Source organism: Triturus cristatus, chromosome 6 (genome assembly GCF_964204655.1).
Source record: "Triturus cristatus chromosome 6, aTriCri1.1, whole genome shotgun sequence".
Taxonomy (NCBI): domain Eukaryota; kingdom Metazoa; phylum Chordata; class Amphibia; order Caudata; family Salamandridae; genus Triturus; species Triturus cristatus.
This window is the reverse complement of record NC_140589.1, coordinates 1947792521-1947819401: the sequence shown is the minus strand read 5'-3', so window position 1 is coordinate 1947819401 and position 26881 is coordinate 1947792521. Positions and strand designations below refer to the sequence as shown.

The 26881-nt window shown below is 52.4% G+C and overlaps 1 protein-coding gene across 2 annotated transcripts in view; it reads right to left on the bottom strand.

The window, feature by feature from the left end:
- LOC146822570 (NXPE family member 2-like) overlaps positions 1–17889 on the bottom strand; it is a 587680-nt gene extending 569791 nt beyond the window's left edge. Inside the window, exon 1 of one of the 2 annotated variants that reach the window (XM_085613679.1) lies at positions 17309–17889. In XM_085613679.1, the coding sequence (XP_085469805.1) occupies positions 17309–17313 (5 nt within the window). In that variant the 5' untranslated portion in view covers positions 17314–17889. Of the gene's footprint in view, positions 1–17010 lie in introns of both variants that reach the window. The other variant, XM_085613678.1, reaches the window with a different exon arrangement.
- Positions 17890–26881: the final 8992 nt, after the last annotated feature.

The window sequence follows — 26881 nt, the reverse complement described above, 5'->3', positions numbered from 1 at the left end:
GTGACCCCCACTATGGAGTACAAGATGAACAGCAGGTTGGGACAATCGGCAGACTATGCGCTATTGATGTGGCCTGGGTGACAGGTATGAGACTACGCTACATCATAGCTGCTGATGATTGATGTAAGACTTGTGACCCAGCTGCTGAAAAAACAATCTGCACTGACCTCTGCTGGTGGTGATGTATGAACTGTGCATGCATTAACATATTCCAAGTAGGGATAACGAACGCTAGATATGAGGACAGCTTGGCCAATTCAGTATGAAAAACCAACAGCTACAATAACTGTAAGTCACACCGCTGTTATAGTTTGCATGCGATCCACAAGTATGATCACAGGGAAGGACTCCTGCGCGTTGGGTCTATTATAGATTGTGCTTTCTTACTAGATGACGCACAGTAGATAGATGCCTAATGATTGAGGGTAATATAGGGTGCATTAACTCATATGTTAGTCAGACCTGTTCATCGGAGGTACCTCCCTCAATAGATGTCGGGATTAAGGAAGACTTTATATCTGCACTATTATCGTAACCCCCGACCACATCCACTACGCTGGATGAAGTTGTGTACTCTTGGCGGATCTTCCCTGGCGGGTGCTCCCCACCAAATGTTTGGTATGTTGTTGTTGCAGTTTGGGGTGTGGCTTTGGCGAAGTTGGGCTGCCAAAGTGGGAGGGTTTTGGGTGGGATGGGGATGGGGTCTGTTCTGCAGGCTGTGGTGCTTGAGACACATTGCGGATATCCAGATTACTGCTAATCTGTTTATTGACATCCCGATGCTAATAGTTACAACGGATGCACAGTGGGCGAGTACGAGAAAGCTAAGGGGCATAGCAGCAACACCCGGCGATAATTATCGCTCAGCGCTCTTAGCGTGAGGATAATTATCGCCGGGTAACATGGATTTTTATCGCTGAGAGAGCGTGCTATTTGCAACGCTTATCTCCTCAGCGATAAAAATCCTCACGCTGACTGCCTAACGTGAGATTATCGCTGGAAACCCAGCGATAATCTCACACAATGTGGCGTTAGCTTGCTGATAGGGACTCACAAACTTAGCCATGATATCCACCCTCCATAGGATATCATGGCTGAGTCAGTCCTGAAGCAGGGGTAAGGAAAGTAGCGATAACAGGGGTTATTGCTACTGTTGGAAGGCGGACCCCGAGGAGTCGGCGAGACCACTCAGGGGGGGCCCCCACACTGTACGAAGTAGCCGAGCGCTGTAGAGAAGCCTCCTGGGAGATCCTTCTCCTATCATGTACTAGCACAGTAACACCACCACACAGGACTCAAGGAGGTTGTCTCAAGACGAGCAATTCTTTATCAGCACTTAAAGGTTACGGGATCAATATTTACACGAAAGGGATCAAGGGATCCACAAAAGTCTCAGTGTCTCTTTAGAAGGGAAGGGGTAGCGGGACAGTCTTTGGCAGGAGCTCGGTACGAGGGTACCTGGGGCCCAGTTCTTATCCTCAAGCTGGAGGACCTCCGGATCTCGGAGGGGTCGAGCCGCTACGGCGTCAGCAGGGCTCTGGCGTTCAGTTCGTGGAGAGCCGCGATCAGGTCAGCAGGGCTCTCAAGATGGTTTCTGCTCAGCTCGAGCCACGACGTCGTCAGCAGGGCTCCGAGGGAGGTTTCAGCGAGGTTGGGCCGCGACAGCGTCAGCAGGGCCCCGATGTTCCGGGGGGCTTCAAGGTTTCAACAAGAAGGAGCCGCGACGCAGTCTGCAGGGCTCGTGGTTGTTCACGCAAGAGTTCTTCTCCGTAGGCTCGGCCGCGATTCGATCAGCAGGGCTCTCGATTCCGGGATACAACTGCCGGTCTGTGGCGGGGTCGCCCCAGATATAGGTCTGGAGCCCTTTGATGTCCGGACCCTTGCGCCCGGGGGGGGCGGAGAGGCCAGGTTGAGGTGGCCAGACGCCCAGCAGGAGAGGCGCCCGGCCCAGGAGAGCTGGAGGCCGATCGCACCTCGGTGTGTGGGGACGGTTGGGGGTCCCATCGATACCGCCCTCCGCCAGGGCGATGAGGTGTTCACGTGACACCCCCTGGCCAGTTCTTGGTGCCTCAATGTCTGGGCCTTGCTGGGGCCGAGGCCGGGTTGAGCGGAGTCATGAGGGCTGGTGTGCAGGGTCACGTGGCAGGTGACAAAATGGCGGAGCCTCGAGGCGTAGGTGACCTCGTGCGGCCCGCACGGGTAGCTCGTGGAGGCTAGGGCGGGGAACGGGCCCAATCCCCGGGAAGTCAGGACCACGCCACGAGGCCGGGTCCAACAGGCGTCCCCCCCAGCCGAAGGCGGAGAGAGTCACCCATCTCCTTGGGGATTCTCCTCGTCAAGGCGGAAGAAACGGGACAGGCCGTCCGCGTTGGCGTGGTCATTGCCGGGTCGGTGTTCAACTGAAAAGTCCATCCCTTGCAGGGCAATGGACCACCGCAGCAGCTTGGGATTCTCGCCTCTCATTTGCCTTAACCACCGCAAGGGCCGGTGGTCGGTCTGGACCCGAAAGTGGGTACCGAAGAGAAAGGGCCGGAGCTTCCTAAGGGCACACACTACGGCGAAGGCCTCGCGCTCGATGGTGCTCCATCGTTGCTCCCGGGGCAGCAGCCGTCGGCTGATGAAGGCCACCGGGCGGTCGAGTCCCTTCTCATCAACCTGAGACAGGACGGCCCCGATCCCATATTCGGAGGCGTCTGTCTGCACGATGAACTCCTTACTGTAGTCAGGGGCCTGGAGTACAGGGGCAGTGCACATCGCTGCCTTGAGAGTTTCGAAAGCTGACTGGCAGCGAGGAGTCCAGTGCACCTTCTTGGGTTGTTTCTTCGAGGTGAGCTCTGTGAGAGGCCCAACAATGCTCCCATAGTCCCGGATGAACCGCCGGTAGTATCCAGTGAGGCCCAGGAAGGCCCGCACAGCGGTCTGGGTAGTGGGGGGTTCCCATGCCTGGATGGCATCAATTTTTGGCTGGAGAGGGGCCACCTGACCGCTTCCCACTTGATGGCCCAGGTAGGTCACTGATCCTTGGCCGATCTGGCATTTGCTGGCCTTGATCGTGAGCCCGGCCCGCTGGAGGGCGGCCAGGACGGCTTTGAGGTGAATGAGGTGCTCAGCCCAGTGGTTGCTGTACACGGCAATGTCATCCAAGTAGGCCGCGCTGAAGGCCTCGAGCCCGGCCAAAACCTTGTTTACAAGTCTCTGAAAAGTGGCCGGGGCGTTCTTCATGCCGAAGGGCATCACCCGAAAGTGGCAATGCCCATCAGGGGTAGAAAAGGCGGATCTTTCTCGGGCGCCGGGGGTGAGCTGGATCTGCCAGTACCCGGCGGTGAGGTCCAGCGTGCTCAGGTAGCGGGCGGCCCCCAAGCGGTCGATGAGTTCGTCGGCCCGGGGTATAGGATGGGCGTCCGTCTTGGTCACAGCATTCAGGGCTCGGTAGTCTACACAGAATCGTAACTCCGGGGGGTGGCCGGGGGCTGCGGCCTTTGGTACCAGGACGACAGGGCTGGCCCACGGGCTGTCGGAGGGTTCGATGACCCCCAGGGCCAGCATCTTCGCTACTTCGGCCTGGATGCATGCCCGCACTCGGTCGGGTACCCTGTAGGCTCGGTGTCGCACGGGGGGGCTCTCCCCGGTGTCGACGTCGTGGACGCACCAGTGGGTCACCCCCGGGGTGAGGGAGAAGAGGGCTGCGTAGTCCTGCAGCAGTTGTTGACAGTCGTTACGCTGTTCCGGGGTCAGGGAAGAGGCGAGTTGGACACCTTTGATGGATCCGTCGTGGACGTTGGACTGCAAGAGGTCGGGTAGGGGCTCGGAGTCGTCCTCGCCCCCCTCGTCGGTCGCCAGTAGCAGGCTCAGTTCGGTCCGGGCAAAGTGGGGTTTGAGCCTGTTAGCATGTAGAACCCGGAGGGGGTTCCGGGGGGACTCCAGGTCGACTAGGTAGGTGACGGGGCTTTTCTTCTCCACCACCTTGAAGGGCCCGGTCCACTTGTCCTGGAGGGCGCAGGGCTCAACCGGGGTGATGACCCAGACTCTCTGGCCTGGCTCGAACTCGATGGTAGAGGAGTTCCGATCGTACCACCGCTTCATGTCCTCCTGGCTGGCCTCGAGGTTGGCTTCGGCCATGGCTCGGAACTTGCGGGTCTGGTTTCGTAGGGTCAGGAGGTATCGGTAGACGTCAGGAGGGGCGCCTTGGAGCTTCGTCTCCCAGCCCTCCTTGACCAGGCTGAGCGGTCCGCGGACCGGATGTCCGTACAATAGTTCAAACGGGCTGAACCCCAGGGACTTCTGCGGGACCTCCCGATAGGCAAACAGGAGGCACGGCAGCAGGACATCCCATCTCCGCCTTAGGGGCTCTTCCAGGCCCTGGATCATTCCCTTTAAGGTTCTGTTGAACCGCTCGACCAATCCGTTCCCCTGAGGGTGATAGGGGGTTGTGAATTTGTACGTGACCCCGCACTGCTGCCACAGGGACCGCATGTACTTGGAGATGAAGTTCGTGCCCCTGTCGCTCACCACTTCGCGGGGAAATCCCACTCGGGAGAAGATCCCCATCAAGGCCCGGCCTACCACGGGGGCCGTTACAGTTCTTAGCGGGACCGCCTCCGGGTACCTGGTGGCGTGGTCCACGAGGACCAGGATGAAGCGGTGGCCCAGGGCGGTCTGGGGGTCCAGGGGCCCCACGATGTCGATTCCGACCCGTTCGAACGGGATGCTGACGGCTGGAAAGGGCTGGAGGGGGGCCTTGACCCGACCCCCCGTCTTCCCGCTGGCTTGGCAGGTCTGGCAGGACCGGCAGTGGTTGTCCACGTCTCTCCACATCCGGGGCCAGTAGAAGTGGGTCACCAGACGGCTGTAAGTTTTGTCTTGCCCTAAGTGTCCGGCGAGGGGCACGTCATGTGCCAGGTTGAGAAGGAACTCCCGGAAGCGGAGGGGGACCACCAACACGCAGCTGGCCCCGAGTTCTGCCACTTTTTGCTCACTGTACAACAGGCCCTCGGCCCAGTAGACCCAGTGGGTGCCGGTCTGGTCCCCGTTGGCTTGTGCGGACGCTTGTTGTCGGACCCCTTCGAGAGAGGGACAGGACTGCTGTTCTTGCTGGAACTGCTCACGGGTGGGGCTCCCTTCGTGGCGCCATTGTGCAAGTTCTGGTAGGGCGCCCAGGGAAGCAATCTCCTCGGGGGAGGATTCAATAGGTCCAGGGTCGGTGTCCGCCTCCCCCTCGCTGCAGGCGGGGGGTGGTGCGAGCCCCTCGGGCTGGGCGGCCCCGGGGGCCGAGGACGAGCGGGGGGCCCGGGCGGTCATGGACCGGGTGATGACGCAGGGCCATTCGGATAGTCCCAGCATTCGGAGGTGCTCTCGTCGCTCCACTTGGGCCCAGGGGGAACTCTCCAGGTCGTTTCCCAGGAGGCAGTCTACTGGTGCGTCGTCGCGGACAGTCACCTTTAGCAGGTCTGTCACCCCTCCCCACTCGAAGGGGACCAGGGCCATCTGGCACAGGCTTTCGCTGTTGTCGGCCGTCCGGACGGGGCACAGCACATTGGGTAGGATCTGTTCGGGGGTCACCAGGTGGCAGCGGACAGCGGTGACGCTGGCGCCGGTGTCACAAAGGGCTTTGGCCCGTTGTCCATTGACGGTGACCTGCTGCCTGTACTTCTGGGTGTTGCTTGGGATGGGGGTGCGGGCACCATTTCTCGGCTGCCCAGGCAGACCAGGGACATGGCTGCCGGCTCCCATTTGGTGGTTCCTCGGTCGAGGGTTTCTTCTTCTTCTTCTCCTTCCCCCACGGCGGCGGCCGCCAGCTGTCGGAGCGGGGGCCCGCCGGCCCCGCTTCTTCGGTTCAGGGGGCAGACCGGGTCGCTGGCATAGTGTCCGGTTTGTTGGCAGCCGTAGCATGTTACTGGGGGCCGTTGTCCGCTTTTGGCCGGGGTCGCCCCCCTTCGGGCTAGGCTCGGGGAGAGGGGTTGCTGCGGTGGCCCTCGAGGTGGGCTCCTGGGGGCCCTGGCGGGGGGGTCATGGTTCCTGTTCGGCCCTCCCCTTCCACCGCGTTGGCGGGGGGGTCCGGTGGGGTTCCTCTGGTACTCCATCGAGTTCCGGGGGACTCGGGTGTTGACCCATCGATCGGCCTCGACGGCGAGTTTTCGTGGGTCGGTCATCTTGCTGTCGAGGAGGTGTTGCCTTAGCTCCACGAAGCAATTGTTGGAGAGATGTTCCCAGACAATGAGGTCGACCAGCTGCCCGTAGGTTGTGACTTTGCTACCCTTGATCCATCCTTCTAGGGCCCGGCTGAAAAAGTCCACATATTCCACCCAGGTTAAAAAAGGTTTGAACCTGGATATACAATGGCATGTGACTCAGTCCTGGTGAGGTTGCCACCATATCCGAGGCGTACGTATTACTTGGCACATCGGTACATTTTCTTCTGACGATGTCCAGTCAACTCTGATAGGCTTTGCATATTATACTGGGAGAATTTGTATCTTGCCAAGTATGGTAGTGATATTATGGCAATGATAAGTATCATAGACTATTCTACACTCCACCAATTCCTGTCCCAGTGTAATTATTTGGGTAGCGTAAATAAGTTCTTTCGCTACTCTCTTATGACTCTAATTCTTAAATCAGTAATGACCCTTTTGAGAGATACTCTTTACGAGATATTTATTTCTCAGTAGCTTCTACAGTGTTGCACGTTGATTTTGCTATGTTGCAACACTGTCTGACCTTCTTTTATCATGAGTGCCTCTCAAGAATAACTCTCCCTCTTGAGAGTAATTATTGAAACAATTGTGCACTATGCGAGTTCCTCTTAACTCGTTTCTTCTTTTTTTCGTCACATTGCAAAGTATATATTCGTCCTGCATTGGTATCATACACCGTATGCATGCCTCGTACAAATCGTATGTGCAATATGTATCAAATTGATTCGTATTTAATTTAAAAATACTAATATGTCTTTTGTCAACCAGTATGGTACAATAAAGTTGTGTTGGGATAAGCGTCAATGATTGGTCGCATAACACCCGTTCCAAAATGGTGCTGACAAACTATGTAAGGTAGTCCTCTTTCTCTCGCTCGATTTTCTAATCATACTCCGCCTACCCATTTGCTGCGTCGTTTTGATTGGCCAGCAACGAACATATTAGTTTGAAGTCTACGACGTCATCGCGTACTGCCGCACCGCTATTGCTGGTCTACCCGTAAGGCCATTGGGCTGAGAATTATCTGACGGTGAAGGGACTCTAAAGAAAAGGTAAGCCGTTAGACATATAAATTACCTACGAAGAGGTGCTCGTTTCGCTACATCTCCTCGCATTTTTTTTAGTAAATATAATTTGGCATTAAGTAACTTAGGTCCTTCTAATAAATCTTTTTTATGTTGGGACTTTTGTAGATGTGACGTGTCTCCGGGTGAAAGTCTCACAACATAGTTCCGAACATATCTGATTGGGACTTACGATTTGAGGGCGTATTGCCGCACCGCTATTTCTGGTTTACCTATACGGCTTTTGGGTCGAGAACTATTCTATGGTGAAAGGATTTTTAATAAAAGAGGTAAGCCTTTTTGGCGCTTATACTGCTTACGAAGAGGTGGTAGTACTTATTACATCTCTTCATTTTTCTTTTTAAACCCGATCTGGTATATAATCGGTTACATCGCCTCTAATTTTCTCCAATGTTTAGGTGTTGCTAGATGTGACGGGATAGCGGACGAAACCTTTGCAATATAGAACTTTTGTTGAATAACTGGTCATGAATACGACTCCCGGTTCAAACCTTTGACTAAAAGGTTAGCCTTTAATTCCTAGATAATATCTTTGGAATAAATACCGCCTTCTCTAGAGTACCGTTTCTTAGAGGAGCATAAAAGTAATAGCCATCTAATTTACGATTGGAAAACAGTTAATTCTTTCACTCCGGTGGATATGTACATATCTGTTTATATCAATATACCCGTACAGACAGAAACAGTATATGGTGGCAATGTTACTAAAATGTAGACATCCTTTTAAAGGAATACTATCTGTTATATTCCCAATTGTTAAATACGCTAGTGATGTTTCTCTAGGAATCACAAACTCTGCAGAGACTGCCCTAGAGGTCGTGTTACACTAACGGAATAGTAGATTCTCTAATTTTGATTTTGTTTGCCACCTTTTAGTGCCATTAGAAAAGTGATATTGCATTTGGTTCTCCTGGCCTCTCAGAGAATCAAATCTGGATACATACTCATGGAGACTGTGACCTTGCTAATAATTAGGCCTGGGCGGTAAATTTCGTTCCGTTCGCGGAATTTGCGGAATTTGGGTAATTTCGCGTTCCGCGGAGAACGCGAAATTGCCCAAAAATCTGCGTTCCGCGACTTCGCGAAATTTTTTGCTTGTTCGCGTTCTCAATATGCATGTTCGCGAGATATTTCACCCCGAGCACGCAAACAGCGATCGCGAACAGGCAAAAAGTATCGCGAACAAGCAATTCCGCGTGCTCGCGGAATTTCTGCATGTTCGCGGAGATTTTTTACCGTTTCGCGGAGATTTGCGTAACGCGATTACGCAAATTCCGCCCACCCCTACTAATAATTGCCGAGTTATGAGGATGGATAGCGAAAATAATTGTTAAATCAGGTATTGGACCATTCTTACCCTCCTATCATTAAATTTCGGCTTGTTACGATGCAGAGAATTTCATCACTAGGTCTCTGTACTTTCTTGACAGACTCTTTATGAATTCTTACTATCGAGTATATGACGATGCATCTTTAACAGGATATCTTTCACAAACAAGTAAGCTTCCTGTTCCCCTGTTTTCCTCTGTAGCAGTGGGGTTTAGGTATTGCACAGAGGACTGTCATGCTGGTGGTGCACGTGGTGTTTCACGTTCCTATTGGTGGTGGTATTGTATTCTGTTCTGAGATGAGTTGTTCTTATTTGGAGACATGTCCTTGAATAAACTGCTACCTTCACGTAGTCTTAACGCATGGGCTTCAAAAGTGGAGTGTTCAACAGTGTAGTTTTGATAGTTACTTCACCCGAATAAGACCCTCCCTCTCTCTTTGTTGTATATATTCTTTTTTCTCTTGTTTGTAAAAAATTATTTTTTTATTTCGCATCTAGTGATCACCTAACCTGTGAGGATATCTTCCTTCGGCAATTCATAGGGAATTTTGGGCCACTAATTAAAAATGTATTTTTATGTATATGTTGTTTCAGGTATTCCCTGGGCTTTATCGTTTCTGAATACATCTGTGGTCCTGATGAAGGTGGCACCTACGCCATCGAAACGCGTCGACCATTGACCTGACATTACTATCCTGCTTTTGCAGTTGTTTTGTTAGTCACAGGAGGTTATTATGTATCTTGTACCTCCAATGTTCAATAGACGATAAAAAAATCATGCCTCTTTTTTCTATGTTTTTATGAAATGTGTATGAATGTGGAACGATGTGGTATGTGTGTAGATGTGATTGTGTGATGATACAGATCCTTTGTGATCTACATTAGGTTGTCCCAGGGACTACTGTCTGTTGTTAATTAATATGATGTAGATTCACTGTAATGCATTTAGTCAGTGAAAATCAAAAGTTTAAATTATGTTTTTGTGATAAGAAAAAGAAATATATTGAATTTTCTCAAGAAAAATATAAAATGGCTAAATGATAAAAAATAAAAAAGTAAAAAAATGTAAATTTTCGCGTGGTGTATCACTACCTTTTAGGCCCTTTTGTTTCCCTATTACAATTAAATTGTACTTTCATTAATAGAGGTCGTGAGGGAAATTTCCTGATATGATTGTCGAGGAGGTGTTGCCTTAGCTCCACGAAGCAATTGTTGGAGAGATGTTCCCAGACAATGAGGTCGACCAGCTGCCCGTAGGTGGTGACTTTGCTACCCTTGATCCATCCTTCTAGGGCCCGGCTGAAAAAGTCCACATATTCCACCCAGGTAGTACCCGGGATCTTTTTGCAGTCTCTGAACCGCTGGCGGTACATTTCCGCGGTTAGCCCGTAGCGGGTGAGCAGGGCCTCCTTCATGTGGTCGTAGGAGGTCATCACCTCCTCCGGCAGCTGGAGCAGTGTGTCTCGACTAGGGGTGGGCGGAATTTGCGGAATTAACCTTCGCAAATTATCGCGAGAATGTTTAAAATTATCGCAAACAAGCAGAAATATCGCGAAGATGCGGAAGTTTTTTTCCGGCATGTTCGCGCGATTTTCTGCATGGTTGCGGGTCGCCAACTTACCCATGTGGCTGCTTGCGGGCGCGGCCATCTTGTTTTGAGTTGTTCTCGCGGTGCATGATCGCGAGAAGAAAGACGTGATCGCGCGACGCATGACGTCACTGCGGGCGCGAACTGTCGCGAGACAGCGCAAATGGCTAAAAACAATACAACATCTCATGGAGAACGCGACCGGATCAAGAAAACTTGTCGGCGAACGCAGGGATTCAGGTAAGGTGATCGCGCGCGCGCGAGAATGTATCATTTTACAGCGCGAGCAAGAAACAAATTATCGCCAAGCTGCGGAAACCGGAATTTTTGACATTTTCGCGCTCTCCGCGGAACGCAAAAATGTCAAATTATCGCAATTTCCGCGAACGGAACGAAATTTTTGCCCAGGCCTAGTCTCGACCTTCACTCAGGAACCGACCCCACAGGCCGGCGCCCCAGTCCTTTCGGGGCACCCGATGAGAGGTCATGGCCACCTCGTATGCCTTGAACCATTGTTGGATGTCGTCATTCTTATAGTACTCCTTGACGACCTCTTTCGGGATATGTACCTTGGCCTCGGCAGGCGGTAGGGTGTCTCTATTACGGGGGGTGTAGGTCCCCCCGTTCTTTGCCTTGATTTCGAGCTCTTTGAGACTTCGCTCGTGCTCAAGGGTCAGTCTTTTTTCCTCCAACTCTCGGTGCCGTCTCTTCTCTTCTATCTCCTCTTGTAGCCGTAGCTGCTCTAGGGCCAGTTTTTTTTCCGCCAGCTGGAGTTCGCCGTCCAGCCGCAGTCGTGCGAGCTCTAGTTCGTGGTTCCGGACCTTCTCCCGCTCTCGTATCTCTTCTTCGGAGAGGCCGGTTTCTAGGCTCTTTCTTCCTCCGGTTGCCGGAGTCAGTGCGGTTGATGTGGCCTCAGTCAGGGGCAGGGGACCTTCTTCCTGGGAGTGGCCTGCCTCGGCCTCCAGCCAGGTCCTCAGGGCTTTCTGCATCTCCTCTTTGGTACCTAGGCCGGTGGTTGCAATGCCTTTGTCCTTGCAGAACTGTTTCAATTCCTTGTGCGTATATTCCTCCAACCGTTCGGGCTGGAACTCCGTGGTCGCGTTATTTTCCTGGTTGCTCATGACTTCTGTTTGTCTGGATGGGTAGCTAGTGGGTTACTGGCTGGTACGTACTGCGTTCGGCTCGGATCCCGTCGCTGGCCACCAAATGTTGGAAGGCGGACCCCGAGGAGTCGGCGAGACCACTCAGGGGGGGGCCCCCACACTGTATGAAGTAGCCGAGCGCTGTAGAGAAGCCTCCTGGGAGATCCTTCTCCTATCATGTACTAGCACAGTAACACCACCACACAGGACTCAAGGAGGTTGTCTCAAGACGAGCAATTCTTTATCAGCACTTAAAGGTTACGGGATCAATATTTACACGAAAGGGATCAAGGGATCCACAAAAGTCTCAGTGTCTCTTTAGAAGGGAAGGGGTAGCGGGACAGTCTTTGGCAGGAGCTCGGTACGAGGGTACCTGGGGCCCAGTTCTTATCCTCAAGCTGGAGGACCTCCGGATCTCGGAGGGGTCGAGCCGCGACGGCGTCAGCAGGGCTCTGGCGTTCAGTTCGTGGAGAGCCGCGATCAGGTCAGCAGGGCTCTCAAGATGGTTTCTGCTCAGCTCGAGCCGCGACGTCGTCAGCAGGTCTCCGAGGGAGGTTTCAGCGAGGTTGGGCCGCGACAGCGTCAGCAGGGCCCCGATGTTCCGGGGGGCTTCAAGGTTTCAACAAGAAGGAGCCGCGACGCAGTCTGCAGGGCTCGTGGTAGTTCAAGCAAGAGTTCTTCTCCGTAGGGTCGGCTGCGATTCGATCAGCAGGGCTCTCGACTCCGGGATACAACTGCCGGTCTGTGGCGGGGTCGCCCCAGATATATGTCTGGAGCCCTTTGATGTCCGGACCCTTGCGCCCGGGGGGGGCGGAGAGGCCGGGTTGAGGTGGCCAGACGCCCAGCAGGAGAGGCGCCCGGCCCAGGAGAGCTGGAGGCCGATCGCACCTCGGTGTGTGGGGACGGTTGGGGGTCCCATCGATACCGCCCTCCGCCAGGGCGATGAGGTGTTCACGTGACACCCCCTGGCCAGTTCTTGGTGCCTCAATGTCTGGGCCTTGCTGGGGCTGAGGCCGGGTTGAGCGGAGTCATGAGGGCTGGTGTGCAGGGTCACGTGGCAGGTGACAAAATGGCGGAGCCTCGAGGCGTAGGTGACCTCGTGCGGCCCGCACGGGTAGCTCGTGGAGGCTAGGGCGGGGAACGGGCCCAATCCCCGGGAAGTCAGGACCACGCCACGAGGCCGGGTCCAACAGCTACTTTTCCTGACGCTATGCTTCATAGCGTGGGGCTTGATGATAGGAGAAATGTCGCTTAGCGACATTTCTCCTGTCATGTTAGATCAGGAACGCCCACTTTGCATCTCATTAGAAATGCAAAGCTGGGCGTTAAGAATTCCGGCGCTAAAGCAAGGTTTCACGCGTCAGCGTGGCCTTGCTAATTAGGAAATAAAATTATCGCCGCTTCTCGGCCGAAAACGGCCGCGAAAGCGGCGATAATTTTTTATCGCCAGCTTGTAAATATGCCCCTATATTTTATACGGTAGCTCCTAGTGTCGGGTATAGGTAGATTGCAACCTACACACATAAACATGGTGACCTGGAATGTTAGGGGTCTTCACAACCCCAAAAAGATACGCCAGATGTTCGCTTACTCTGACAGGCTTCGTGTGGACATTGCCCTTCTCCAGGCGACTCATCTCCCCCCAGCACACAAGAGTAGTATTGGGAAGAAATGGGCAGAAACAGTTCACAGCTCGGCATACTCTACATACTTTAGGGGTGTAATGATTTTGGTAAGGAAAGGTACACAGTTTGCTATAGATAGCACTATCATAGATGAACTAGGCCGATATGTCATTATAACAGGACATATCAGGGGGCAGCGGCTGGCTTTGATAAACACCTATGGTCCAAATGTGGATGACCCTGAATTTTTATAATTAATCTGGTGGAAAATTAATGAGCTGCCCGAAATGTTGTTGCTTTGGGGTGGAGACTTAAATCTAGCTTTAAATGACGAATTGGACAGATCGGACGGCTCAAACGAGCCACACAGACGAGCGGTGGAAATGGCGCAGGAGCTTATGTCTGACGCGCACTTGATTGATCTCTGGAGAACCCGGAACCCTTGGGGTAGGGAGGCTACTCATACCTCAGTAATACATAACGGCTGGTCCCGCATTGATTACTGGCTAGGCACAGAGGTGCTAGCATCCTGGACACGACATATCCGTCATCTGCCTAAAACCCTCTCCGATCACAATCCTGTACTACTGACTTTAGACATTCCACACTACACACCCCCACCGTATATATGGAAATTCAACGCAAAGGCTTTGCTGGATTCTGTAACACTGAAACAATTAGCTAGGCTATCACGGACTATTTCACGTTAAATCAGCCATCCACTGAAGACCCTAGTTTACTGTGGGAGGCCTTTAAGGCCACTATAAGAGGCATATGTATTAGCACCAGTGCGGGAATATTAAAAGATATACGCGAGCAACTTAGCAAGCGTGAGGCCATGCTAGAAGAGCTGGAACGGGAATATGCATGCTCGCATAGTGCAAGGACATTGGGTGAAAGTAGAACTGTTATGACGGAATATCAATCATTTGCGGATGATGAACTTAAGTATTTAGCGAAACGCCATATTGCACGCTCCTACGGTGAAGGGGGAAGACCAGGACGAGTATTAGCGAACAAAATTTGTTCGGGCCACACACCAAAAACGGGCTTGGCCGTTACAGATAATAAATACGAGCTCCAATACGATCCACAGAATATACTACGAGCGTTCATGGGTACATATAGTGAGCTATATGCATCGCAAAATACTGCTCCACCCTCCGAAATTATGGCCTATATGGAGGATGTGGCGATTGCATGGCTTTCGGACACGCAGAGAGAATATCTGTCCCTGCCGCTAACAGTAGAGGAAGTAACTGAAGTAATGAGGTCCCTCCCCAACGGCAAAGCGCCAGGCCCGGGCGGCTTTACCTCCGAATTTTAAAAGGCATTTGTAGACCAGCTGGCACCCCACCTTGTAGCAATGTACTGAGACGCTCATGGCAAACATTTATTACCGCCCTCATTAAGGGAAGTCATGATTATTGCCCTCTTGAAACCGAACAAAGATCTGGAAAAATGTTTTTCTTTTAGGCCTTTGTCCTTAATAAACGTGGATACTAAAATACTAGCCAAACTTCTTGCAAAGCGTCTACAACCCCTAATGCCCAATATTGTGCTCCCGGATCAGTCCGGCTTTATACCAAGCAGGTCAACACCCCATAACACCAGAACGTTATTTGCGTTGTCCCACTACCTGACGCCGACCGCGAAAGCTGCTGCAGTCCTGGACGCAGCAAAAGCATTTGATTCACTGGAATGGCCGTATCTTCACACCGCGTTGCGGCGAATGGAGTTTCCACCAATATACCTACGGTGGATTCAAATACTATACACAGCGCCCACAGCGCGAATTAGGGTTAACAAGTATGTGTCGGATGCCGTACCAATTGCACGCGGCACCAGGCAGGGGTGCCCGTTGTCCCCATTGCTTTTTGCAATAGCACTTGAACCGGTGGCGTGCAAAATACGGCAGGGTCATCATTGCTCAGCGCTTCAATTCCCGCAAAGGCCGTTACATATCTCTTTATATGCAGATGACACGGTGCTAGATGTGCGAGACCCTGATGTGTATCTGGCCCCTTTGCTGAGAGAGGATATCAAATGTGGCCGTCACTCTGGGCTCCAAATTAACTGGACCAAATCTATCATTATCCCCCTAACTGACACCACGCAGCCACATCCTACAGAGTTCCCACTTGAGTGGCAGACAGACCCTGTCAAATACCTCGGCGTCTGGTACCACCGAGAACCAGAAGTTGTGATTCGCACAAATTACGGGAGAGTACTAGATACACTGGAGGATAAAATAAGCCGCTGGATACAGCTCCCCCTGACACTGGCGGATAGACTGGCCATTGTAAGAGGGTTGTACTGCCCAAACTGCGGTACCTTTTTAATAACATTCCTATCACGCCACCGGCCACGGCATTTACAAGATTGAATGCCATGGTAACACGACTGATCTGGGCAGGGAAACAGGCGCGGATTGAGCTCCGCTCCCTTACTCTACCCTACTCCAGAGGGGGTTCAGGGTCCCGGGTTTCCTTCTTTGTTACTTATGTGCGCAAGCGCAGTATGCGCACTATTGGCATCACAGCGTCCCCTCCCTAACGCACGTGGCAGTGGAAGAGGGGGATCGCATCCAACACCACTGACAGCTCTTTTGCCCCATAAGCGGCCCCCACTGCATCCCGAGACATTGATACAATAGATGCCACTGACGCAGCATGGCGAAAGAGGGGCAGGCTGGCAGGTAAGCTGCCACTATAGGCACCCGCGATGCCTCTGCATCACCATCCGGAACTATCAGTCACTCGGGAAGATGTAGGAACCAGACTACTTAAGCAAGTGGGTATTGATAAGTTGGGGGAGTTGTACAATGATGGCCTAAAGACCCCACATATATTAGTAATTAGACATTACTTTTTAAATTCACGTATTCAAGGTTGCAAGGGGCCATCAAGAGGCCATATCCAACTTACCCCGCTGAACCGCCGCAATTAAAAACGCTACAATTGCTGCTCACCGACACACGGCGCACGCATATGGTATCGAAACTATACACTAAATTACAGGAGGACATAGATGGCAACACGCATAAGGCACTAACAAGGTGGATTGATAAACAGCTGTCCCTCTCACGGAGGGGGAACGGCCACAGTGCTGCGCTCTAGCGAGCAGGCTCACACCAAATGCCACTCTACGCATTTTACATTATAAATACTTACATCAAACCTATCACACCCCCTCCAGACTTTGTAAATATGGTTTACGCATGGATGCCCGATGCCGGAGATGTGGTGAGGGGGAGGCCAAATGTGTGCACCTGGCATGGTATTGCGGGCCAGTCAATGTATACTGGGTACAAGTGGTGGAGATGTTGGGGGGATGGTGGGCGTCCATATTGAATGCTCGATCCGTACCTGTCTGTTGGGTCTCATTCAGGGGGTTCGCGCTACTAAGCGTAAGTGTGTGTCATAGCCTTACTTTTAGCCAAACGCAGGATTCTTTATGTTGGGGCAGTGAGAGTGCCCCGGCCACCAAACACTGGCTTCAAGGCGCGGCCGCTGTGGGGCTGCTCTGCAAACGTATGAGGAGGAGCGGCCACTGGACCTGAGCCTGGAGACTATCGCAAGTATCTGGGTGACTATCTACGCACGCGCATCCCATGGCAAATTGTAATTGATCATATTGTCGGGTGTCGCTGTGTATTGGAGTACTGAATGAAGAATGCGGTACTCCTACAGTCTGTATGTTGTCAACTGTTCTGGACGCGGTAAGTCCTGTAAAATGCTAATAAATAAAATAAAAAAATAAAAAAAGATATTGCTGTGGGAGGGATGGGGACTGTTGCCGATATTGGCCCTATGCCCTTGTGCTCTGGGCGTCTCTTCTGCCTGCTCTCTGCCCTTGTGCTGCTGAGCGTCTCTCCGTGCCTGGACTCTGCGACTGTCTCACCTCCTGCCTGGACTCTGCCGTTGTCTCACCTCATGCCCGGCTGCCTGCTCTCTGCCCTTGTGCTCCTGGGCATCTCTCCTGCCTGCTCTCTGCCCTTGTGCTCTTGGGCGTCTCTCCGTGCCTGGACTCTGCAGTTGTCTCACCTCATGCCCGGCTGCCTGCTCTCTGCCCTTGTGCTCCTGGGCGTCTCTCCGTGCCTGGACTCTGCCCTTGTGCTCCTAGGCGTCTCTCCGTGCCTGCTCTCTGCCCTTGTGCTGCTGAGCGTCTCTCCGTGCCTGGACTCTGCGACTGTCTCACCTCCTGCCTGGACTCTGCCGTTGTCTCACCTCATGCCCGGCTGCCTGCTCTCTGCCCTTGTGCTCCTGGGCGTCTCTCCGTGCCTGCACTCTGCCCTTGTGCTCCTGGGCGTCTCTCCGTGCCTGGACTCTGCAGTTGTCTCACCTCATGCCCAGCTGCCTGCTCTCTGCCCTTGTGCTCCTGGGCGTCTCTCCGTGCCTGCTCTCTGCCCTTGTGCTCCTGGGCGTCTCTCCGTGCCTGGACTCTGCCCTTGTGCTGTTGAGCGTCTCTCCGTGCCTGGACTCTGCCCTTGTGCTCCTAGGCGTCTCTCCGTGCCTGGACTCTGCCCTTGTGCTCCTAGGCGTCTCTCCGTGCCTGGACTCTGCCCTTGTGCTCCTGGGCGTCTCTCCGTGCCTGCACTCTGCCCTTGTGCTGTTGAGCGTCTCTCCGAGCCTGGACTCTGCCCTTGTGCTCCTGGGCGTCTCTCCGTGCCTGCACTCTGCCCTTGTGCTCCTAGGCGTCTCTCCGTGCCTGCACTCTGCCCTTGTGCTTCGGGGCGTCTCTCCGTGCCTGGACTCTGCTCTTGTGCTCCTGGGTGTCTCTCCGTGCCTGCTCTCTGCCCTGGTGCTCCTGGGCGTCTTTATGTGTCCAGGTCTCCTGTGCGTCCTCAGAGGGGCGTCGGCTGTCACGGGAGAGGACACACGGGCAAACCTGCAACCACCTCAGTCGCCTCTCCAAACCGATCTGTTGGCGCCTCCGGGGCTCGGCACTTTAAGGCACTGTGAGGATGGGGCGGGGGCTGGGCTGACCCACTGGACATGGGGAAACTCTGACGGACCCATGTCCGACCAGCAGCCCCGGCCTTGGGCCAAGCGCCCTGTGCAGCAGCCCTGACCTGGGGCCCCTGCAGCAGCACGGAGGCCTGGGAGAGTGAAGCTGCAGCTCCCAGCCTGTCCCAGAGATGCCTGTGGTGGCAGCCATGCTTGGCCGTGCCTCCTCCAACAGCTGGGCGCTGTAGTGGCCGTGGTCAAGCGCCCTGTGCGGCAGCACGGAGGCTGTGTCCAGTGGAAGGAGTGAGACCTCAGAGCGCTGTGCCATTGAGTACAACTCCAGCCATATCTAATGACCCGATGACGTCATGTGAAGCCCCCAGGTGACTTCGATCTCGGGCAGTGGTGTAAGGAAACCTGGGGGTGGGGGGGGGGGGGGCTGCAAAGTACATGGCCCCCACCTCCCAACTCACTCGGCAGCTCTCAGGCAAGGTTACTGTGCTGAAGGGCCACCTGGAGCTTACCCCCCTCACCCCAGCACTCCGGGGCCTTTGTTAAGCCCCTTAGGACCACAGGGATGGACACCGCTGCCTGGCCAGTGGAGTGGGAATGTGCCCGCTGATGCGTCGTCTATGTTCCTTTTTTCAGGGGTTCATTAAAGCTGGGGTGCAGCACGTGACCCCGAGGACTTTAGGGCTCAGGCTTCTGACAAGCGTCATCCGGCACTGAATGGGGGGCCGTGGCAGAGAGATGGAGGAGAGAGACACTGGGATAACAAAGAGAGAGTGGACAGAAAGAAAGGTATGGAAAGAGGAGAGAAAGGCAAAAGAAAGGAGGGGGAGGGAAGAGGCAGGAACGAGAGAGAAGTGGAGGCGGTGAAAAGAAACAGGCAAAAAAGAGAAAGTGGACTTGTGACCCTAAAAAGACCAGATGTAAACATCTATAAGGAGACGAGAGGGGAAGAAGATGAAAAAGATAGAAGCGAGAGAGCGAAAGGAGGGAGGCAAGGATGGGGCGTGGACTGAAGGCAGCCGGTGTTTTATTCCAGCTCTGCTGAAACTACCAGGGATTAAGCAGCCGGGATGGAACCGCCTTCCTCCCACTGCGAACAATTATCGTTTAATCCTTATAATGGACTAGGATCATAAATACCTCTCTCCTGCCAGGAACCATCCCTGACATCCCCAAAGCTGGTCAGGTAACTCCCATCCTTAAGAAAGTATCAGCCGACCCATCAGACCTGAATAACTATCGCCCAATATCCAACATCCCCACCCTGGCCAAACTACTCGAAAAATGTGTCCACGTGCCGCTTAGTAACCACATAGATCACTTCACCTGATCGACCAATTCCAATCAGGCTTTGGATCAGGGCACAGCACCGAATCAGCCATGCCCCATATAATAGATGACGTATTACAAATACTGGATCGAAACAGAGCGTCTGCTAATCCTGCTGGATCTATCCTCAGCCTTCGATACAGTCAAACACGACAACCTACTAGACCTCCTGAAACTCTGGACGGTGTTAAACTGGTTCACTCCCTTCCTCCAAAACAGAACACAAAGATTCAAGATCAACCAATCCTTATCTCACCCCACCCCAGTCACTTTGGGAGTACCCCAGGGTTCCTCCCTCTCCCCGACACTCTTCAATCCGTTTATGGAACCTCTCACTGAGCTTCTCAACTTCGCAAATATCCAATATCACATGCACGCCGACGACACACAGCTCTACATTAAGGTGCAATCTCTTGAAGACATCAAGTCCCTTAACTCAACGCTCCAAGAAACACAGACCTGGCTCGCTAAGAACCATTTAAAACTAAACACACTAAAAACAGGATTCCTCTTAATCGCTCCCCCCAACGGAACGACTATCATCCGTGAGTGGATGAAGCACCTAACTGCACTCGACGGTCAACCTCTCATCATTGATTCCGCAAAATCTCTAGCAATAACCCTGGATAATAAGCTAAACATGCAGAAGCCCATCAGCGCTGCAACCAAAGGAGCGCATTTTCAGATTAACACACTGAGAAAATTGAAACCCTTCATACCCGCAAATGACTTCAAACAGGCAGTTCAAACTCTAGCAATTCCCAGAGTTGACTATGGGAGTGTCGCTCTTTGAGGTCTTTCCCAATCAACGACCGCTCCTCTCAGAGCCTCAATCAATACAGCCGCCAGACTCGTTACAGGCACCTAAAGAAGCTGCCACATTTCCCCTGATCTTCATGCCCTCAACTGGCTACCTTTTGAGGCCAGAATCCAGTTAAAAACCGCCTGTATGACACATAAGGCACTACACCACAAAACCCCGAGGTACCAGGCGGATAAATAGTACTACCAGGTGGTAACAGGTCTACCAGGAGCTCTAACAACCTTCTACTTAAACCACAACGTTTCTCCAAGAAGAAAACTTACAATCGTACCTTCTCAGGAATGGCCCCCAGGTTATGGAACGCCTTACCCCCAGAAACGAGACTCAATCCATCTACGGCCTTTTTAAAAAGGAAGTGAAATCGATTCTCATGTCCAAATTCACTTGAACACGTCCTATACGCTCCTGTAGGTATGTGCTAATCTCTAACTGTTACCAGTACTGTATTCACATAATTCATTGTATTTATATGTATGTCTTTTTCCTATATTTGCTCTGCAAAGCGCTCTGATACCCGCAAGGGTCTTGTTCGCGCTATACAGAACCGTCAAAATAAAATAAATAAAATAAAAATTATAAAGAGCACAGGAGGCGCTGCTTAGTTTGTAAACACATTTTCCTGAAGCCTCTTCTCCGGCGCTGCCAAATGCTGCAGTTGCAGAAAACCCTTAGGGGCAGATTTACAAGCCCCTTCTGCCACTTTTGTGTCAGTTTTAACGTGGGAAAAGTGACGCAAAAGTGGCGCAAGGGGCTTGTAAATAAGCCCCAAGAGTTTTTTAGTCTTGGTTCCACCTCATACCTCTTTTTTCATCACCCTACAGTTCATGTCTCTTTATCTCTTGCATGTTACTTTACTGCACTTCTTTCTCTCTTTGCAATTGTTTTCATGTTTTTCTCTTCTTGCTTCATTCTTGCTTTTGCAACTTTCTTTGTGTCATTCCGATGATGAAAAGTCCCAGACACCAATAATCCGCACCTGCAAACCCCCTCTTGTTGCAGCCGCAGGGCTTTAACAAACGTCTTTGGCGCACAATCCCACAGCACAAACAAAGCCATCACAGCAAATGCATGCCTAGCATTGTCCCAGCACAACCGTCAAAGGGAGTGTCGCCTTTGCAATTTCACAATTAAATGAGAAATGTTATTCATGGAAAAAGTAATATTTTAGGAGTTGTAATCGAATTATGCAGCAGTCTTTATTTTAATATAAAATTGGGAAACCTTCCACGTGAAAGAACCCCTCTGATGCCTCAGAGAAACATGACTTGATTTGACACAAGTTCAATATATTCCAAGGATTCCAACCACATTCTCTGATGCTCGCATATAACTTGATAATAATTCAAATAAACTCGATACAAGTGTCAAACAAACCACCTGTGCAGCCAGATAAACGCAAGAACACAAACTCCCGCCTCCTAATCGCTTTCCTCGAGCTGCTGCCCGCTGGGAGAGGGACCCCTCTTAAGGGGGCCTCCTCTGAAGAGAGAGCAACAGGCTTATCCTGCACCACCAGGGTCACTGATGACGTCTGCTTGGATATTGACATCTACTGTGACATCATTCCCTAGATGGCCCCACCCTTTCATGAATGGCCTGGAGTAGCCCACACAGTATGATTCAGACAACCTCGATGCGCAAATGGGTGTAATGCCGGATATTTATAGGTTTCCCTCGTCTTCAGTGCTTGATTTTGCTCGCCAGAAAGTGTCACTCATAGGGGGATATTCTCAAGAACGTGTGATAATCATTGCAACATTAGCTTAACGCAACTTTGCATATCGCAGTCCATCGCAGGAAAATAACACTGTGGTCACGTGGTATTCTCATGCGATAGGCTCACGATAACACGTCAAATGTCCACGATAAAGTCAAAGCAATGCCGCAAAAAAGCGAAACACAAATGCAAAAAAGGCTACGATTAGGCCAATCGCGATACAAAAAACTGCGAAAAACAGCCAAAGGCCTGCAATTCCCAAGAGTCATGTGGGAAAATGCACTATAAAAGCAACAAAAAAAAGGGAGGAAAAAAGAAACTGCGTAGCACCATGGATGCACCCGGACAGAGTGCAGAGGCCAACGCGAACCCCTCAAGCCCGACAGACCACCAGCAAGGAACCTCGTGGTCGGGGAAGGCCAAGGAGGAGAGGAAGAGGCAGACGGGGTGCAGTCCGCAGGAAAACCAGATCAGTGTCATGGAGGTGACAGAACACTACCATCAACTGACAGACAATTAGACCAACATGAATGCAGTCGGAGTGTCGAGGAGGTCTATGGGGGAGGACAAGAGGCGCTGGCATGATGTGAAAAGCCAAACCAAGCACAAACCCGCTGCCCACAGGAAGGCAGCAACCGCGACAGGAGGTGGGAGTCCTGCGCCACAGGAGGAGCTGTAGAAAACGGATGCCAGTCATCAGTGTGGAGACGGTGCAAGGAGTTGGGAGTCCGGACACAGCTCAATAGGAACTGACACAACATCAACAGGGTGAGCAACGACCAGGGCCTGGGGGGACGAGGGGAGATGGGTACAATGGCACACATGCACAACGATGTGTAGCACACTGCACACCCACAATGACCCTGGATCATGTCCCTGATCCCCGTGGCACACTGCAGGACACACACATAGCAACAACAGCACATCCGACGACAATGTGGCACAAAGTGCAACACCAACACTGCAGAACAGAGGACTCAACTGGGTCCGCGCATGCGCAGAAACAGGCCAATCCCATCCAACATAGCAGGAAAATGTGAGATGGAAATGCACGTGTACAACCTCACATCCGTCATGTAGACCAAATGTCCACTGTCCCACATCAGATATACAGCACCTCCATAACAGTCACAATGTACATTGTCATACAGCCTGCCTGTAACCTAGAACAATGAGCAAACATATATGTCAACACAAACAACACCTCCAGCAGAGCAGACCAGACAACTCATCAGTGATGCTGGAGAAGACCACCACACCTTCGACACCGACGCCCTACAACAGCTCATGGACATCTCAGGCAACCCACCCGCAGGAGCAGGGCAGCCAAGTTACACAGAGGAGACCCCAGCCACACAGCAGGAAGCCCTCACCACCACGGCTGGCTCCCAACACTTCACCTAGGCACACATCGCATTCCAATGCCAGTTGTCAGAATGCCAAAAGGAGGTGGCCGAACAGGTGCGGGTGGGGTCAGAGCTCATGGAAGCCGAAGTAGATCACATACGTGGGTGTTCAAGTCCCATCAGGGACAACCTACACCCCACAAAGGAGACCCACACCGTGACAGATACACATGCATGTGCACATGTCCTGCAATGTACCACGCCCAGAGCCCCGGAATCATCATTCACACACCCACGCTGGACCTCCGTACGACGGCCCAGTCCACTCCTCTTACGCATTGAGTGGCTGACGACAAAGCTACCTGTCCAAGGTCTTACCCGCTGCCAGCGGTGACATGGTTGCGTCCGCTGTACACAGCACAATGTAATGTTGTAGGCCCCGGGGTCCTCATGCATACATCATGACCACACGGACACACGCAGATAGTTTGTGGAACTGGCTACGGGCACATGTGCCCGGCCCCTTTATTGGCAGGGTCACATGCACAGTGACGTCTGTGCTGGATGTGTGTGGGGTGAGTGTGAGCCAGCCCGTGTGGGCCGGTGGAGTATGTCAACGAGAAAGGAGTACTGCGGGCCTGTGTCGCAGAGGCCGTGATGGTCTGAGGAGGCTGCTAAGCTCTCGGGCTTGGGGCTTGCACCGGCACGTGGTGGGCCCTCCTTGACACACGCCGGTGTCGGCAGGTTGAATGAAGTGACCCAAATAGGGTTACCAAACCACCTCTCGGCCTTACCTTTATTATTGAAGAGTCGGTCTGCCAGTAGCGAATGCAAACAAGCAGTTTATTATCAATACTCTGCAGAGGAGCCCAAATACAACAAGCCGCACGCGATGCTTGCTACTGGACTGAATCAATAATCATGCGCAGCATAGTATAATTCATGAAACACGTCATGAACCTCTAGAACACGCCTACAACAGAAAGTTACAGATTTGGGGATGCGTATTCTAGGGAGGCAGAGGGCCGTACATCACCAGCCCGAGACAGGCACACTGTATTATCTGGCCAAGGTCAGCCAGCTGCATCCCTACTCCTCCCCACGTAGGAGATGTACTGTGAACAGCACATTGCTTACAGACACAGAAAGGGCCTATTCATTAGCGAGGCAGCGCCCCTTGCTCATACAGAAACAAAACTGGGCTTATACTTATTAGGTGAACAACAAGTGTCATGGCACAGCTATCTGGGCCTACCTCGTTCGCAGTTTGAAGCTCACCGCGTGCTTATATGTAACCAAAATCTAAAATGGCGGCCAGCATACAAAATGGCTGCCACCCGTCCAAGACTAACCTATACTGTAAAACATCATCTTCATTATTATAGCTCAGTGGGTTGTAAGTATAGATGCTTACCATTATTATATTTAGCTATATAAGGCTAATCTAAATAGCGTAACATAAGGGGCCTAGCCCTATGATTATTTTGAAACCTACAAGGTGGGCAGTGAGGCCTGGGTGCGCAGGTGCGGGCAAGATGGGTTGGGGGAAATGCGGGCAGGGGTGCAGAAGGCGGACAGGATCGTAGGCAACACTGCTCACGGTGACGGCATTGGCCTTGTAGCAGGTTGGAAGGCGCCGCCCTGGCAGAGATGTTGGGCATTCCGGAAGAGAACCACAACCAGAGCTACGTGCTTTTTATTCACACCCCTACGCTGCCCTGTCGTACGTCAGGCCGTCTCCCCCTGCTCACGCTTACAGGGGGGGAAGTCACAAGCTACATTTCTGGGATCTTCCCCACTGGCTGTGGTGTCATGGTTGCGTCCACTGTCCACTACACTCCATACACCAGCAGTGCATGTGGACATATATATGTTTGTGGTCTGCATACTGCAGTCGGTCCAGCACATCTCCGCCACACTTGGCATTGTGTACCTTCTCATTCATGGGTCACTTGCCTACTTCGCACATGCATGGTTCCCACCTCTCCCCACATTCCGCTATTGTGTGGCTGAGGTGCCATGTCGTTGATGGCTCATGTACATGGCTAGCCCAGGTTGCCACAGTAAGTAATGATTTTGTGTCTGGCGGGTGGGCATGTTGTTTGGCATGTTGAATGTGAGTCTGTGAAGTGTGCATTCCCAGAATTGTGAGTTGCATGATTGTGGAGTTGGGGGTGTGGTGTGTTTATTTGGTACTTGCCACCGAGCAGTGCATTTCCCTGGGTGCCATCCTGTTAGTGCTGGTAATGATGGACTGTCGGTAGATGTAGGAATCATGCACACTGCCTGGGTAGTTGGCGACGACGTTGGTGGCGGTTCCCAGGTGGTCCACTGTTGCCTGCACATTGATGGAATGCGTGTGCTTTCTGTTGAGGTCATTGTGTGCAGTGTCACCAGGGGGCACAAGTAGGACATGTGTGCAGTCAATTGCCCCCTAACACTTGCAGGAAGCCAGCTATGGCGTAGACGCCTTGCTTAGTCTCCAGCTGTTCCTGCGCAGTGTGGGGGGAGTATAGGTACTGGGGTACCAAGCTGATGATGGCATCCAAGACAATTGTGATGAATTTTGATAGGGCTGGCTGTGAGACTCCTCCGACTCTGGCGGTTGTTGGTTGGAAGGTCCCAGAGGCCAACACATGCAGCACAACCAGCACCTCTGTCTGCGGAGTGATGTTGGTCGTCCGCTGTGTTGGAACCATCAGCCTGTGGGCAATGGTGGTCCGGATGCGTAGGATGGTTGTCCTTTTGAGCCTGTAGTGGGCAATGACATTCTCCGTGAGGTTGGTGCATTTTCTGGTGGTCCGGATGCGTAGGATGGTTGTCCTTTTGAGCCTGTAGTGGGCAATGACATTCTCCGTGAGGTTGGTGCATTTTCTGAAGGTCCGCTGTCTTGGTCTGCGCTGCCTCTGTGGTGGTCCGGGGGGAGGGGGGACAGGGGGGTGGCTGTCCTGGGTGTGGTGGTGGTGGGTGTTGTGGCCCTGTTGGGGCTCGAAGCTGCATGATCAGTGGCTCCATGTCATCTGTTGTTCTTCAGGTGGCTCTGGGCTGGGCTCCCTTTTCTGGTGCCGGTTGTCATCCGACTTTTCACCAGGACAGAGCAGGTGTTAATTTCCTGCTTCTAACACGCCTTATCGCCTGGTTTGTCATCTTATCGCTGATCTGGCTGGTCGTTGAGAATGTTGAAGTGTGGTGTTGTTGCGGCTTTTTGATCGGCAATGCCTTCTCTGCATCTCATTAGCGATAGTTTCCGGGGTCATCTGTGGCAATGTTTTTTGAGGATGCTATCGCCGGAAAACTGGTGATATCGGCTGTTTGCATCAGCTTGTGAATGAGGCGTTAATTTATCGCAACTTTGGATGCAATAAAGTGCTGATAACTTGGCGATAGGTCTTGAGAATATGCCCCATAGTCGTTTAAATGTCACTCATAATTACACTGAAATTATGAAAATGTCACTCATAGGAATCTGAAACCTTGGCAGCTATGAATCGCGGTCATTCTAGTCTGTCTAACCAGTCCCTCTTTCAGCAACGGAGGCTACGGTGGCCGCCATGATAATTTGCCACAAAGTAGCCCCGCACCTGAAGCGTCCCACAAGTTAACTAAACTCCAGCAGCAGGACGTGAAGCCCGGTCCCCGCAGCGCCTCGCGGACCATCATTGTAGCACTAAGCACTGCAGTTGCCAGCAGAGCAAGCCCCAAGATAGTGCGGGAGCAGCGCGCACACACCTTGGCGTGCGC